Source organism: Dermacentor andersoni, chromosome 4, assembly GCF_023375885.2.
Source record: "Dermacentor andersoni chromosome 4, qqDerAnde1_hic_scaffold, whole genome shotgun sequence".
Classification (NCBI taxonomy): Eukaryota; Metazoa; Arthropoda; class Arachnida; order Ixodida; family Ixodidae; genus Dermacentor; species Dermacentor andersoni.
In genome coordinates, this window is record NC_092817.1 from 6923017 (window position 1) to 6940718 (window position 17702).

A 17702-nucleotide genomic window follows, 5' to 3' on the forward strand; every position below is an offset into this window, starting at 1 on the left:
TGCAGCACCAGCACGTCCGAGCGCCAAGAAGTCTCACCGGAGGTCGGCCAGTGCCTCACTTGCCCTCCCCCTGTCCTTTAACATTTCGTCGTTGCGGCAGCGCGAGGTATCGCAGGCGAAGGCTGCCAGCATTGTTGAAAAGTGGCTGGCGAAGCAGGCAGTCGCCTTGGCCGGTCCCACCCTCCACCCCGACCCTCTACAATCTCCTGCCATGCTACCCAATCTGTCCGAGCCTTTCGCAGTCGCTGCAGCTGAACTTCCGAGGTCGCCGTCCCCCGCTCAAGTCAGCGCCGCCCGTGCTGACGGAACAGACGGAACAGAGAGCAACTGGTCCCAGTGCAGATGACGCATGCTTTATTTCCCTCCCTGAAAACTCTGGTGATTCCTGTGATGAAAGCATGGACACCACAAGCACCCGCAAACGTGCGCGCGACGACGAAGGTGGCGACGAAGCACCGCGCAAAATGCCGCCACCGTGTGTCACCAGAGAAACAAGGTGCAAACGACGAGACTACGGACACCGCGTCTCCCGCGGCGGCCGATGCTGCTGCGGAAGCAGGTCTGTCTCGTGCCTCTAGAATGGAGATTCACAGTGCCCCTAACCCCAACCAGACGCCCCCTCCACGTGGAGCCTCCGAAGTTGTTGCAGCCTCGCCCGCGCCTGCCGGAGTGATGGCCACTAAACAGCACATACCTGAAGACAAAGCTCTTGCACTTTCGCCGTCGAGACCTCTCGTACCAGCCCCTGAGGATGGATTCGCGGTCGTCCAAAGGCGCAAGCGTCCCCGCGGGAAGCGCCCGGTGTTCCCAAAGACTGGACCACCTCCTCCACAGAAGCCCCTATCGCAGCCAGTTGCAGGCACGGTGCTGTTACGGCCAGTGGAACAGTCGGTGTCGTTTCATCGCTCGTCACGCCTCGCAATTGCACAGGCCCTATCTGCCCGACCCGGCGTCCTTGCTGTAAGGGTCAACAACGTCGTTGCGGCAGACACGGACACTCAGGAACGACAACAGGAGCTGCTGGCTATGCACTCCATCTGCGGAGTGGCTATTCGAGCGCGCCTCCCAGCGGACCGAAGCCAGTCCAGCGGTTAGGTCTACGGCATCGACGGAGAATACACGGACGAGCAGCTGCTCGCCGCCATCCCCGCACCTGTCCGGGTGCTCTCAGCGGCAAGGAACGGCAACACACTAACGGTTGCGTTCGCAGCAAGCAAACCTCCGTCCCACCTGGAGATCTTCAAGCTGCCGTTCGCAGTCCGCCCTGCACGCCCGCGCCCTACGCTTTGTACAAAGTGCGGAAGGCTGGGTCATGTCACCGCTCCCTGCCAGTGACCAACCCGCTGCCTGCATTGCGGACAACAACATGAAGGTCCCTGTACTGCTTCGAGGGCCCGCTGCCCCAACTGTGGTGCCAACCATGCTGCGGACGATCCCCGATGCCGTCGTTGGCAGGAGTAGCAAAAGGTTGCCACCATAAGGGCTAATAACACAGGACCCATGTCGCGTCAAAAGGCTTTCGCCGCTGCAAAGGAGACCACTCCCACCAGGCCGATCCCTGCACCACGCCGCAAGACAGCTCCCAAAATGAGCTACGCTGAGGTGGTAACGAGAAACCTGCCTCCCCCAGCGTCGCAGCTTCCCCCCCCCCATCAGGAAATCACTGCTGCAGACCCAAGTACAGCGGTTCCCTCCTCCCAGCCATCCTCTGCTCCTACCACAGCTGTGCTGGCACAACAGTTGGACCAGATGAAGGTTCTGCTGCGGTCGGTTGCAGCGTTACTGCCAGAGGCCAATCCACTGCGGGCTATCTGCCTCCATGCAGGTGGACTGCCAAACGCAAGTAGCCACCATGGCTAACACCATCAGGAACAGCCGTCACCGCCCCACTGTCCTTCAGTGGAATGCTTTTTCGCTGCGGCAGCGGCAAAGAGACCTATCAATGCACCTCCTGCAGAGCGGTTACGATGTACTTGCTCTGCACAAAGTCTACGTGGCTGCTAGAGACTTGCGCCTTCCTGGATACATTGGGTACTCCAGCACCACATCCTCAACCCTGCGTACTTGCACGGCTGCCCCCTGCTTGGAGAACGACCATCCCCAAGGCTCTCCACGCTGCGCCATCTACGTACGTCGCGAGCTACTACAAGCCGACGTGAACGTGGCTGACGTGACGGGAGGGCCAACGGTGTGCTGCGCTGTGACCATCAGACTCCGAGGTGTGGACACAACAGTAGCTTTCATCTACGTGCTCCCTTGCCAATGATGGGACCCGCCAACCCTCCTACAGCTAGCCACACGACTCGGCCGCGACTTCCTCCTTTACGGGGACGTGAACGCACACCACACGTCCTGGGGAAGCTGCAGATGCTACAAACGCGGAAATGATCTAGTGGAGGTGTTCCGCAGTTTGGGATTACAAGTGCTGAACACTGGATCTTTCACCTATATTCGAAGGGGAGGGCGCGCGACCTGTACGGCCATCGACGTGAGCCTGTCGACTGAAAGAACGAACTATAGCTGGGCTACTCAGCCAGACTCCTGGGGCTCGGACCACCTGCCGATCTCCATCACCCCGGCGGGAGGGAAGCGACCCCGGACCAGGAAATGCAGCACAGTTGACTGGGGGGCCTTCAGGAACCAACTCACCTGCATACCAGAGGAGAGGGACTTCTTCCTATGCGCAGCAGAGGCGGCGCAAGCTGCAACAATCCACTCGCTCATGCACGAATACCATCCTGCTCCTGACCTTCCACATCTCAACCTCTGTGCCGCCAGACGCCGACCAGAAAGACGAGCGATGAGAACTAGGCTGGCAGAACATCACTCTGAGTACAACCGCATCGATGCTGCCTGCCGGCGGCATGCCAACCGCCGCCGACGACAGAGCTGGCAGGGAATCTGCAACTCTGTCAACCAGGCCAATGGTGGTCCTCGAGCATGGAGGCTCCTGCGGTCTCTACTCTCTGGCCTAGGGGTACGTCAACCAGTATTCTCAGCGGCCATCTGCCTAGGCATCAGCGAGGTATCTCTGGCAGAGCTCCTGGCGGACCGATTCACATCCCACCCAGTCACTCAACCAGCGGTTATATTGCATTACCCGTCCCCAAGGCAGCCTGGTGGCTTCCATCGAGCATGGACATTCAGCCAGATTGATACCCTCTGCCATGATCCACTCCAGGAGCACGAGTTGACATCAGCTCTGGCAAAATCCAAGCGCCGCAGCACCCCAGGAGCTGACGGCATCACATTCCAGATGCCACGAAACCTGGACAAGGGGGTCAGATGTCAGCTCCTGGGGGCCTTGAACGACATCTGGGAGACCGGTTCGCTACCGGAGACTTGGCTGACCGCAATGGTGGTACCCCTGAAAGCATGGGCGACCAGCCACGGCTATCACCTACTACAGGCCAGTGTCACTGACTTCAGCGGCCTGCAAGCTGATGGAGACCATAGCACTCAGACGGCTAAACTGGATTGCAGAAGCGGTAGGGTACCTACCGGAGCAACAAACAGGCTTCCGTCGCCACCGATGCACTGCTGACTCGATTGCAGACGTGATCTCCACCCTGGAGGAGGCAAGAAGCAAGGGGGAGGTGGCCCTCCTCATCCTGCTGGATGCACAGAGTGCAATCGATGGACTGCCGCACGAAGTCATCGAAAACGCACTGGATGAACTTGGCATCGTGGGCTGCCTCCTGCAGTTCATCAGCTCATTCCCAATGGGGCGGACACTTCGGATGAGAGTCGGCCGGACTTTGAGTACCTCCCGCAGGGTGGCTACGGGCGTCCTTGAGGGCTCCGTACTGAGCCCATTCCTATTTAACGCGGCACTAGCTGGACTTCCGGCAGCCATCCCTGCAGATCCAAGGTTTCCGACGCAGTGCTCGGTGTATGCAGATGACGTGGCCCTATGGACGCACGGACCCAGACGGAACCTGCAAGCCAACCGGTCATCATTGCAACGATCTCTGAATGCAGTAGCTGCATACTTCCTGAGCATCGGACTTCTGGCCTCCCCCACAAAGACAAAGGCTCTGCTCATCCATCCGTTAGCTGCCGCTCGTGTCACCGTTGGAAGGCTGGTGCTGGGCGGCACACCCATCCCATGGGCAAAGGAGGTCACATATTTGGGGCTCCAGGTGGACCACCGTCTCACATGGATACCCGCTGCTAAGGCTGCCACCATCAAGGCTCGTAGGATGAGAACAGCTGTCAGCCGCCTACTCCAGCGAGGAAAAGGATGCACATCCCGATGTGCCTTACGTCTCTACCATGCTGCCGCCACCTCCATGTTCCTGTATGCGCTGCCTATGGCGAACGTAAAACCAACCCTCAAGAAGCAACTTGCTCTGGAACATAGGACAGCCATACGAACATTCTTAGGACTTCCACGCCATTCACCGGTGGCTGCTACACTGGCGGAGGCCCAGGCTTGGCCTCTGTCGCTGCTAATGCTGCGGCAGGGGCTGCTCCACATAGACCACCTACACCACACTCCTAACGGCGATGCCCTGGTGCGCAGACTGCGGAGCCATCCCTCATCCCGGATGGGCAGCATCTGCTCACTGTACGGCGGGCTAATAGGCCAGTCCCCCACAGCAGTCACAATAGGCCACCCCACCAACAGCCATTGGACGTCCATCTCCAGTTGGAGGGGAAGCAGAAGAAGAGGTCTCCACCATGCGAGCTGGCGCAGGCAGTTTTGTCGAAGCTGCACGTACTAGGTGGGCATCTCCACATCTTCACAGATGATTCTGTCCTCCCATCCAATTGCTCGGCGGCCGCGGCCTGCATAGTACCGGCAGCTGGAACGACCTTGCAATGCCGCCTCCCATTTGCTGCGAACTCCACAGCAGCAGAGCTGGCTGGCCTCCACGTGGCAGCTGACTTCCTTGCGGAGCACCCGCCGCAGGTGCCCATAGCCATCTTCTCAGACTCTCGACCGGCTCTTCAAGGACTACTCGAACCCGATCGAGCTGGAGTCACCGTCACCCTGTTCCTAGCTAAGCTCTTTGCTATTCAGAGGAGTGGTATCCCCCTCTCGCACCACTGGCTGCCCTCACACGTAGGGATAGCTGGAAATGAAGAGGTAGATGCTGCAGCCAAAGCAGCCCATAATGCTCCCGTTGCTGTAACCATTGCGGTAGCCGCATCGGACTATACATGGCACCGGCTGATCAAACTGCTGACCACAGCCAACCCGGACGCGCGGTTGGCTAGCCGTATGCCACCCCAGCCCTTCCCCGAGAAGGGACTCACGAGAAGAGAACAGGTACTCCTCCTGCGCCTCAGGACAGGCAGCGTTTCGCCTGCCACCCTGAAATTCAGCGTAGCGACAATCGCATCACTTGCCTGTAGGAGGTGCGGCTCCCCCGAGACCCTGGAGCACATGCTATGCCACTGTCCAGGACTAGCCCCTCAACGACAGCCGCATACCGCCGCCTCGGCCTTCCAGCCAACACCGTAGAAGACCTTCTCTTCCCCCACCTATCCCCGGTCGCAGCACTGCAGGCCTTCCTCGAGTTTGCTGCTGCGGCCGGACTTGCCGCCTTGTAGTCGATCCCCCGGCCACCTGCTTTCTTCCCTTCCTTACTTCTCTTTTTTGTCCCTCTCTCCCCCTCCCCCCTGATGCTGAGCCATGCTCCCTCACGGGTAGCAGAAAATAGCATCATTTTCTCCTTCCTCCGAATCACTATATATATAACAAAAAATACCGAGGGACGACTTGAAGGCAACGTAGAAGCACTGGTCGCCCTCAGTGCTTGCCGCGGTCGTTTCCCGAGCGCACGCAGGATGGAACACAGTTACGCGCCGCATTTCCGAACCGCTGATAATGCCAGCATATATTCTCCCGCTGAGGTTGTGATGGCGACGTGTTTGGCTCGCTTAAATTTTGTACTTTCCTGCTTGTGCGCAACGCTGATAACGTCTCGGTGAGTCGAGAAATATCTTCACGCATTTGCTGAAGTTCGTCCTGAGCCTGTGGTGCTCGCACGGCAACCAGTGATGCGGGCGTGGCGATCGCCATGAGCCGATCGGCAAGCTCGGCACCGCAGGTAGGTCTTTCTGCTCTGACGCAGCGATAACCAAGCGGACACTTGACGGCAGCTTTTGCAAAAAGAGTTCTCGGAATAATGCTCCGTCTACAGTGTTTGTTGTTTCGCCGCGCAATAGTTGCATGTGCCGCAACTGCTGACTGGGAGTACGGTCGCCGAGGTCCGTGACGCGAAGCAATTGCTGTAGTCGCTGCGACTCGGGGTGCGTGACACGGCGGATGAGGGTTTCCTTTAGCGTTGCATATGCTTTTTCAGCACGCGGGTCGAGTAAAAGATCCCATATTTCACTGGCTATGGGTGCCGGTAGACTGCTTACGACGTAGTGGTATGTGGTAAGGTCTGCTGTGATGCGTCGTGCTGCGAACTGCGCTTCTACTTGAATAAACCAGAGTGCGGGGTCCGCGGTCCAAAAGGGGGGCAGCTTACCGTCGACTGAAGAGTCTGTCAGTGTAGCGTCCGTCGTCGACGTCGATGTCATAGCGACGTTGATGCTCAACCCTGGTGGTTGCTGATCACGTCCGGGTCACCAATGTTGGAACGCACTGCTAGGCTGAGCTAAGCGAGTATAAGAAACCACGCGTCCCAAACAACTGAACCTTTATTCACTCCGAACCGAAGCTCACGAGGAAAAGTCACGTGGTACCTCGCGCATGCATGCACTCTTGGCATTGCGCACGGAAGCGTCGTTTCGCGGCGCTACACACTTGTGATTGGAATTGTGCTGCAAGTTGGAATGTCATATACAAAACGTGAAACGCATGGGAATTGTAGACGGTTGCGTATTTTTGCTTCGTGTCAGTATGTCGTTGTATGTAGCGGGTTCACTTCTTTCAGTGTTTTTCGCAATCCGTCGCATTATGCGTAATTTTCAAGTGGCTCGAAAGGTGCTTTTCGAGCCTGCTAGACATGAAATAGTTGATGTTCCTGCAGCGAGTTTTCACGGAGTCCACATTCTGTAAACGTGACAAAACGCACTAAGGAATTAAATAATGTAGCTGCGCGCTTTTTTACTCCCTTTCCACGCCGGAAAGGGAGTAAAGAGACGTCACACAGAGCGTCGCTCACACGTGCCGCCGAGGCGTGCACTCGTACGGGTGGGTGCGTTCACTTTAGAACGGGCCGGTGCGTTGCGCCACTATTATTACTGCTTAATGTCCTACCTATAGGTTAAAAAAACACTATGAACACACACAACCAAATTTTCTGATCCCCTATTTCGAACTGTGCTTTTGTACGTCTCCGTTTTTTGTCGTTTCCCTACTTTTCTTCCCCCAATCTTCCTATATCGCCTCTTACTAGTCTCTATTGCGGACGTGTTTACTTTTCCCCTGCTCTCGCTGAACCCAAGGGCTTCAAGGAGGCCAGCGATGCATAAACCGAGCGCTGGGCAGATATCTTCACATTCTACTAAAACATGCTCCATCGTTTCCCTAGCTTTACCGCAGCAAGCACATGCTTATTCTTCCTTCTTATATCTGCTTTATAGGTGCGTGTTCTAAGCGCTTCAAAAAGCCAATACTTAGGCCCGTATTCACGATAACGAGGTTATGTTGCTCACAAAGGTCTAGCATTGACTTCCCGGTGTTGTCGGTATAGCCATCTAAATCCTGTATGTGGGCATTCATGTCACCTATAAGGATAATTTCGGCATCATTCCCGTAACCCTTAATATCAGCACTTACGCATTACACTAACTATTTATTCTTATCTGTGCAATTATATCCGGTCCACAAATACGTAACGCCCAGCCAAGTTTTTTTGCCCACTCACTGTACCTGATAACCAAAGATGCTCTTGACATTCTGAATTTACTTTTTTTCATTTGGCTTCCTGATGGATGAGCATTCCGATTCCACCTCCCTTTCTTTCCGACTTAGTTCTGTTGCACCCTTCCCAAACATAATTCTCAATAACTGGCGGCTCTTCTGAGTCGTAAGTCTCTTCTAAGCTGCGTTTCTGTAACCGTATACACCCCTATTTGTTCTATATGTAACTGCTCCTCAATCTCTGCCCAATTTTCCTTTCTTCTGCCGCCCTGCATGTTTATGTAGCCTATTGCATGGCGAGCTCTCTTTGTTGCTTTCCTCCTTTTTCTGTTATCGACGGCGATGCTATTCTGAGGTTCCCCTAGGGGGCCTTCATTACCACCTACTCTGGCCTCCTGAGCGCCCGTGGGCCCCCTAAAAAACAACAGCGCGACCAGGAAGTCGCCAGCCCACCTCTCGTGCAAGCCTGTCATTGAAGTGGATCCCGTCTCGTTGAAAACCACCACACCTTCTCCCTTCTCTGTTTGCTTCGACAACCTCGAAGCCTTTCTCTCGGCTCATTGTCCGTATCGCGTCGTTGGCAGCCACTACGGCTCGGCCGCCGCGAGATCGCGCCCTCCTGGCCAGCACGAGCAGCTCAGTCAAGAGAAGGATGGAACGTTTTACACAATCCAAGGCATTCGGAAATACGAGCCATTGCAAATATTGTATTAGTAAATGTACTCATCATAAATCATCTTTGAGCTACAATGTGGCATAAGGGTTACAAACAGGGATAAGGTGCCTCAGAAAGGCTGGCCAACGTTTCGATAGGAGGACCTATCTTCGTCAAAGGCGGCCTCGTCATTCTCGTCGTGATAGTTTTAAAGGGCTAGTGCAGTGACGTCACGTGCGGTTGTCGGGGGCGGCTGGTTGTAAAGGGAGATACTTCCAAGAGAATGAGCGCTGTCGCCTGACGCCTGTGAGAGTGGTTCCCAAGACCAGGGGACAAGAGCGGGAGAGTAGGAAGGCGGGGAGAAAAGAAAAGGAGAGAAAGAAAAAAAAAAGAGTTGGGGGACCCCGATTCCATCTGTCAGACCCTTTCTTGACTTTGAGCTACAAGTGATGCCTAGCAGGAGCGATGCTTTCTAAATCTATGCCGAAAGTTCACGAGTAAATTGTGTTTTTTGAAGTAGGCTAACAATATTGTATGCATTATGTTTTTCAATTCCTTTGGAATATAGCGGTCAAGTAATGTAGAAAGTTGGGCGAGTTGGTGACTAATCACCATACCTTGGTGGTGAAGCAGCGCACTGACAAGGACAAACGCCAAGACGCACGCGAGCAGCGAGTGTCGTGTTTTCTCGTGCGTCTTCGCGTTGTCCTTGTCAGTGCGCTGCTTCACCACCAAGGCACGATCATATACCGGTAATATCGAGATTTGTTGGTACTTATTGAACGCGTTCTTGTTAAAAATATGCACGACACGGGCAATTTGTACAGATTTGGGCAAGACAGATAAAGTAAGGTTACCGTATATACGTGCGTAACCACTGGGGCTATTAGGCACGTGCTTTAGAGGGCCTATTTGAATGTATGTCATCGACATCTGACAGCGCTTGACTGTTTTCAATATATTTTAGGCGAAGAAAAACTTCTGCAGTGCTTGTAGGAGACACTCCGCGCTACACACCGATCGGGGGACGCATTCTGCGACGACCACTTTCGGCGACGCCGAAAAGGATTGGGTGGTTGAGCACTACGTCACGCGAAGGCTATAGTGAGGGTCGCAGAATAGGTTCACAGGATTACTGTTGCTCCTAGAATCACTGGACAAATTAGACTGCCGAATGAGAAATTAATTAAATTCATCAGCTAACGGAACATCGTAAAGATGTTCCGAATGGTGGAGACCACCGAGAATCGGTAGCGACTTAATTGAGTGCAAAAGAGTGTTCAGTCGACGCCAACCCATGCAGGTCAGAGCGAAGCGTATTTTTGCCAGAAAATATTGAGTATCTCGCTTCTCTTGTTTTCGACATCATGTGGTTCCCAAAACCTTTAAATTTTCAAGCTGTTCTGGATCTCTTGACCTCACAAACAGGGCATATGAAGCGTTTTTACGACCGATCAGTTGTATTAACTTGTTAATGATCCATGGTTTTCTTGCCTTGACAGGCTGAACTCCTTTTATTCGACAAATGTGTCTTCTGGAAACAGAAATTCAGCTTTCTCGATTGGGCAGACGACCGTTGTGTGCAGCGTCTGTGCACATCAGGGTTGCCGTTCTTTCACAGGAACGTCGCGAGCTCGCTGCCTCCCGCGGCTTCGGCAAGCCCCAATACTCGCAGCTGTTTCAAAGTGTTTGAATAAGTTAAGCACAACAGTCAGCCGCGTCCACGGTCCACATATCTGCAGCTTCTTATGCAGGACAGCTGATGTCACCGATACAGATCAGCAAGCCGAGGGTAGACGTGGTGCGAATTTTGAACTTTAACTACTGAGCTTGCATTTCCTATATACCTATGCTCAGTGTTGGTGGTAACGCGTTATAAAAAAAAAACGGCGTTACCGGTAACGTGGAAAATTTTTTTTTTTCTTTCGTTACCTTCTTAACGTACCCGTTACCTTTTACAGCTGTAAAGGGTGACTTACATACATTAGCATTTTTCATTAACATGAAAGGTCACGTTACTAGTTCCTTTAACGAAGACACGCTGTCTAAAATGTCTGAGCATGGAGTAACGACAAAGTTAGCTGCATTACTTTTTATGCAATTATATGGACACTCCAAGCGAATTTTCGTCGTCGCCGTGGGACACCGCATATTTAAAGGTGTACCTGAGCCGGATATGCGAGTTGTATTGCTACAATATTTACTCACTAAAGTTGCTCGTACCAGGTCTTACGTTCCTGACTAAATAATTCCTCAGAATTCCTTAAATCGTCTCAGACTAAATAGCGCAAAGCAATATCGGCGCTCAAACCTGAAAGTGACGCAGTTTTACTGGCACGCACTATAGCCGGACGCGTATAGCTGTATGGATGGATGGATGGAAGGTAGGAGCGTCCCCTTTGAAACGGGGCGATGGCAGTTGCCACCATGCTCAGATTTTTATTTTGCCTTTTATTTTTATCTGTGTTGTGTGTTATTGAATTTCTCGATTTTCTTTAAATACGTCTTCCTACCCTTTTAACCTAATGTCACCTCTCTGCTTTTGAGCCACCAATCCTCCAATCGCCTTTTGCTAATTTCCACCGCATATTTATTTACATGACTATTATTATCTCTGAACCCTAGGGCGTCAGGAAGGGTGACTGTGGCCGCATCGACATCGGGCTTGATACCATCACATTTTAGTATGAGGTGTTCCATTGCTTCTACATATTTACCACACACAGTACATGTGTCTTCTTCTTCGTTAAATTTCTTTTTGTAGCTCTGCGTTCTAAGACATCCTGATCTAGCTTCAAAGAGTAGGGCACTGCCTCTTGAGTTATCATAAAACGCTTCCTTCCTTATCTGCTGTTTCCAGTATCGATATAGTTCCACACTATGCTTCTCTTTTCCATTGAATTTATCCAATTTTTACCTTCCGCGTTTTTAACCTGTCGTTTAATGCTCTGTCTTTCTTCGTCCTCGTGTCTGGCATACTTACTGGTTAGCTTCCTAGTTCTTTTCCGCCATTGTGAGTTAACGCTCTTTCTGTATAGGTATTTAAACACCTTAGCTGCCCACCTGTTATCGTCCAATTTCCTCAGATGTTTTTCGTATAGGATTTTACTCTGAGCTTCCTGTGCTTCGAACGATGCCCAGCCCATATCTCCTTGTACTGCTTCGTTTGTGGTTTTCCCATGGGCACCTAGTGCTAACCTTCCCACAGCTCTCTGATTTACTTCTAGTCTCGACTGAACCTCTGCCCTTAAACACAGGACCGCATTCCCGAAAGTAAGCCCTGGCACCATTACTCCCTTCCAAATACCTCTCAGTACCTCATACCTGTTGTACACCCACAATGCCCTATGTTTCATTATCCCGGCATCTCTTCGCCCTTTTGCTATGAGAGACTGTTCGTGCTTTTCCGTGTACATCTGCCCTTTGTTTATCCATACCCCGAGATATTTGTATTCGGCCACTCGGGGAATTTCATGGCCTTGTATTGTAAGCTCCTGATCAGTGGTATCGTTGGAAAACATCCCACCGGACTTAGCTGCATTAAAACTGAAACCTAAACTGTCTCCTTCGTCTCCACAGTAATTAACCAGAGTTTGCAAATCTTCCTGGCTACCTGCTAACAGTACAATATCGTCCGCACACATTAAACCCGGTAGTCGTTGCTCAACAACCTTTTCGCCTAATCTGTACGACAGATTATACCCTATAGATTGCTTCGTTGTAACGTTCTTTCCATGCTTATCATATAAAGCATGAACAGCAGCGGTGATAGAGGACGACTTTGCCTTAATCCTTTGTGAACCTCGACCAGTTGTAGTACTTTTAATTCCTTCCCATGTTATTTCACCATTATTTTCTCGATATACTTCCTGTAGAAAATCAATTACCTCATGACCGATACCTTCAGCTTTTAATATGCTCCACAGGCGTTCCCTATTCACGTTGTCGTATGCACCACTTATGTCCAGGAAGGCTAAATACAGAGGTCTATTTTCCGCCTTAGCTATTTCTATGCACTGGGTAAGCACGAACAGGCTATCATCTAAGCGCCTACCACTTCTGAACCCGTTCTGAAGTTCTCCGAGTATTCTATTACTTTCTACCCATGACTGCATTTTTACTTTCACCGCCTGCATCGCCAGCCTATATATAACTGATGTTATCGTAATTGGTCGGAAGGATTTTATGTTCTTCTTATCACCTTTCCCTTTATAAATCAAATTCATTTTACTCTGTTTCCAGCTGTGCAGGATTTGCTTATTTGTTATGACTGCCTCCAATGCTTTTATCAGCGTTTCCTTGCTTCTTGGGCCAAGTTCATTAATTAACTTGATTGGAATTTCGTCTATACCCGCGGACGTGCATTTTGGAACATTTGCTTCCGCCTTTTTTCCAGTAAAGATTGGTCAGTTCTAAGCTGTTTTCTATTATGCTATTCTGTGTTGCTCCCTCATTTGGGGCGATTACCCTATCGTCTTTCCTAAATGACTCTGCTATAACTGAACCAATGTAGTTCACAGCGTCATCTCCCTCTAAACAATTTCCTTCGGCATCGTGAATCTGTTCCTGTTTTCTGTTATTAGCTTTACCCAGCCAGTTTATATGGTTCCAGAATTTTCTTGACCCCCCTTTAGTTGCATCGCGAACTTCAGCCAGCCAGCGGTCAGAGGACTGCTTTATTTTAGCCTGGACGAGGACCTGCACTTGTTTCTTTTGTCGATAATATTCCCATTTTTGGCCTATTTCCTCTTCAGACAACTGCGCCCTCTTTGCTTCTCTGTGTTACCGAGATGCCCACCGTCGTTGTTCGATGGCCTGTCTAATTTCCTTATTCCACCAACTTCGTGGCTTCCTCTTTCCTCTCCAGCGGTTTACTCCTTTTACTTCTTTTATTTTTGTACTAATGAGTAGTTCTAACTGATTATAGTCCCACCTTTCCATGGGATGTTTCTCTATTGCTTCCTCTTTGCCAGCCGCTATTTGCGCTATTTGTTCGTCATATAATTTTGCGTACTCTTTTTGACTTCCCTGCATTTCTCTTTTGAGTAGGGCTCCCAACTGTAGACTAATACGCTTATGATCACTTCCGAGGCTGTACTTCCCCTCTTCGTCTATTTCCATTATTGCGAGCTTGCTATACAACCCCTGCGACATTAAGCAGTAGTCAATGGTCGTTTGTCTGTTACGGGACCCCCACGTGATTTGTCCCTCACACTTAGTTTCTCTATTTGCTATAACTAGGTTGTGTCGCTCACAGAAGTCTAGCATCAATTTCCCATTACAATCTGTGTATCCATCCAGATCCTCGATGTGGCCATTCATGTCACCCAGCAGACAAATATCGGCACCTTCTCCAAACTGCTTTATATCGTCATCGAGACACTTCACTAGATCTTTGTTCTCTTGCCTGCATTTGTCCCCTGTCCCTAAATAAACTACTCCTAGCCATGTCTTTTTACCGACAATTGTACCTGACACCCAGACATGTTCTTTGCAAGTTAACTTTATTCTTTGCCAATTTGTTCCTTGTTGTATGAGCATACCTACTCCTCCTCCCTTCCTCTCCGTTGTTCTATTGCTCCCTTCCCAGACGTAGCCTTCAATAAACGGTGGGTCTTCTAAATCCCTGAGATGTGTTTCGCATAGCGCGTATACACCTACTTCTTCGTCCTTTAACTGCTGTTCTATTTCTAACCACCTCGCTCTCTTTCTACCGCCTTGCATGTTTATGTACCTGATCCTGGTGTTAAATTTCTTTGTAGTTTTCTTCCTGGACCTCCTAGTGGCCATTTTATTGTTGTCAGCCTCTATTGCTGCACTTTCTACACTGCTTCTACCTACCCCTACGCCCTGAGGCGCAGTGAACCCCCTAAAAAAGCTACTGCCCGACCTGCCAGGCGCCAGCCGATCTCGGCTCCTAGCCTTCCATTAAAGTGGATGCCATCTCGTGTAAAGCCTCCGCCAAAGCCTGCTATATGCACTTCTCTGTTTATTTCTGCGACTTCAAATCCTCTCTCCTGGCTTAGCTTTCTTATCTCACGATTAACAGCCACAACGTCCTTGGCAATTGCTCCGTTCCTTCCTTGTATCTCCGGCACTGTGCATACCACGATCTGGACTTGCTGTGCTATCGCCCTTAAATCGTCAACTCCCTCCGCTAATCTTTCCACTACTTTTGCGGCTTCACCATTCAAGACATCATTTAGCCCCGCCGCTACCACTACCAAATTGCGCTCTGCAACGTTCTCAGAAAGCTCGCTTTTTGTTTCTCTCAGTACTGCGTCCATTGTCCTGCCTGGGAACGTCCCGACTGCTACCCACTTATCACCCTTTGCACGCTCCATCATAGCTCTTTTGTACCTCCTCATATTTGAATCACCACCGATAAGTACTAGCATTCTTTCCCTCCCTCCTAACTTCCAGGTTATGCTTATCATTGGCTACGAGCTCATTCCTTGGGGTTAGCTTGTTCCCTTCCGCCCCTGTGACTGCAGCGTCGCCTCACTCGGGGCGTGTTGCGCTGCTTCACTAACACTATGCCGATTCACCGGCGGCGAGCTGACTCCGTGGAACACCGTCCGAGAAGCGCCACCTTGCACTATCGAAGTCAGCGTGCTTCGCGCTTGTGGCGGACAATTCTTTTGGTAACAGTATAACGCGTTATTTATAGATAACGTAGGGTGGTAACGCGTTCATTTTATTTGAACGTAAAGAGTAACGTATTTTGTTACATATTCTTTGGTAACGCCTAGAATAGTGCTTACAGATTGCACAACTGCGATTGCACACAGCTGCAGATCTCGGCAACATACAAGGTGAAGTACCAGTCCGTGTGTTTCTTTCTTCGCAAGAAAACAAATTTCAACGCGACATCATATATGACATGCTCTTCGCTGTTCTTAAAGCACAAAGATTGAGCAAACAGTTAACATCTTAGGGCTTCGTTATACTACAAGGTTCTGCAACGCGCCCTTAGTCAATACACACAAACTGCGCAAAAAGTATTGACGGTAGCCAACTACGTGCTTGAAGAGAAACGATAAACCGCCGTGTTTCGGTCGACATATAGACCTTTTCATCGGGCGAAAAGGATATAGGGCGCGCGGAGTGCCTTTCATCCTCTCTGGCTTGGGCCATCCGGCGCGGCGCTGCTTGAAAGTATTGCTGTCGCGTGCTGCGGAACGATTTCGAAATGTTTTAGATCGTACTTTGTGAAATTTATGCCAAGGCCGTTCATATAAGGTCGTCAGGGAAGAGTTTCAGTGCATCGGTAACTACAGTAGGCGGAAATATCTCTTGGGGGCGCAAAAATGTGACGCGCTTTATCAGCCGCGGTGTATTTATGTGTTGTGAATTATTTTGCTTATATCGGTTTTAATTCAACAAAGAAAACCAGTGTCTCTGTATTAACAGCATGAAACGGTAAATCTGCTCACTATCGGATCGCTTGGCGTAGGGAGTAAAACATAACGCATAAGAGCGCATGCTCGTGCACAGCCAACCTAAGTCAACCACGAAACATCTAAGCGGTAGGCGCTATTAAATATTTGTGATGCACCGGCATCGTTCTCACGCATTTCAAGTCTAGTAGGCTTCAAATTACCATATGTCTACGCTAGTCTTCCTGCATGAGGCCGATGGTGCTGCTCAACACAGCGATCACTGCGGTTGGTGAACCAGCACGATAAATATGTAAGCTGTGCGCTTCGGCATTGCCTTTTTGGCCTGTATACAGCCATAATATATGAGAGGGATCGCATAAAAAGAATGCGATGCCTATTTTTGAGAACAAAATTTTCGTAATACGTGTGAGTGCGTCGTAGAGAACGGAACGTACACAACCGAAAAAACTTCGGTTATCATCCTCTTTCTCGAAAAAGCAAGAGAAAACGCGCTAAAGCTGCAATACGACCTCGCATACTCATGCCGCACAACGTTTATAAATATATAACCGCTGATGCCGTATGCTTCGACCATGCGCTATATAGAACAAAGATATCTGTAATCCAGCACTTACCATTGCTTAGGACGCTCGCGCAGTTCGTAAAGAGTCCCTTTGCTGGACAAGCTTAGTTCAGACTGTAAGGTATGCTACTATTACTTGGCAAAACTGTTTTATTCAGGGGCGGAAACCTCATCCGTCGAACCAAGTAGTCACGCAATGTAACCTGCAGCGAACAGTTTGAACGCTTGTCAAAGTATAACATAACAGCTTTATCGTAGCAGAACGGTACCCACTCTGTTACGATCGTCGCGTATGTTTCATGGCTCCTAAACCGCAGCTTAGAAATAGAGGATAATACTGCAATAAGGTCACGTTAGTGGTTGGAATATTCAGAAATACACAATTGATCTCCGAGGCTGATTGTAGGCTCAAATATGCGCGCACACATCGCGCTGTGTGTTCCGTCCACCTCAACGCCAGCAGAAATTCCAGCCATGACGCATTAAACTACTTCAGCACGTCTCGCAGAACCGTTTACCACGTAGAAGACGCACGTCATACTAAACAGACCGCACGACCGCGAAAACAAACGCCAGAACCTACCGCTGAGCGTATACCTGCCATGCAAAAGACCGCTTTCACCCAAGCCAGTATGGGGCTGCTCATAGGCGGCGCCACTGCATTCACAGAATAGCGGCGCCTATGAAAAAAACGGTCTATAGGTATACGTGCCATCTCGGAGAATGTCGTTTGTACAGCTCACGTCTGCGCTTGCCTCAGCATGCACGCCCGACTCCCGGCAAGTACGCAGCATAAGCCGGAGCTGCGCATCGCGAAGCACGGACGGCCGTCGCGTGCAGGCGATCGCGGGTTCGGCAGACACCCTGCGTGCACGGCCAACGCGCGATCCCACGAAGACACTCACATTCTGAAGCAGGTTGTCCTTGCTGCGGTACATGCTCGTGTGGCGGCGGCGGAAAGAGCGCAGCTGTTCGCGCAGCTGCTGGCGTGCGCTGCTCGCGACGGAAGCACGCGCGGCGGCTAGTGCGAAAGTGCCTCGAGGACGAGATATGTATCGACGCGACAAGCAAGCTGATTTCTTTGGCTGCTGCCCCCTGCCACAGCACTGAATTCAAAGAACTGCAAGTTACGCATATACAGTGCTCTGCTTCGCTCTGGGAGCCGGACTCTTCGACATAAACCGCAGTTATTCATATTGCCATGCGACTGAGAATAACGGCACAGTGTCAAAACTGCCAATTACAAATTGAACTCTT

General features: G+C 50.8%; 1 protein-coding gene across 2 annotated transcripts in view; it reads right to left on the reverse strand.

Moving 5' to 3' along the window:
* The window catches only part of LOC126535926 (uncharacterized), a 67066-nt gene extending 49609 nt beyond the window's left edge, over window positions 1-17457 (reverse strand). Inside the window, exon 1 of one of the 2 annotated variants that reach the window (XM_055073345.2) lies at window positions 17351-17457. In XM_055073345.2, coding sequence (XP_054929320.1) covers window positions 17351-17383 — 33 coding nt within the window. In that variant the 5' untranslated portion in view covers window positions 17384-17457. Of the gene's footprint in view, window positions 1-17028; window positions 17067-17350 lie in introns of those variants that run through there. The other variant, XM_055073346.2, reaches the window with a different exon arrangement.
* Between the last annotated feature and the right edge of the window lie 245 nt (window positions 17458-17702).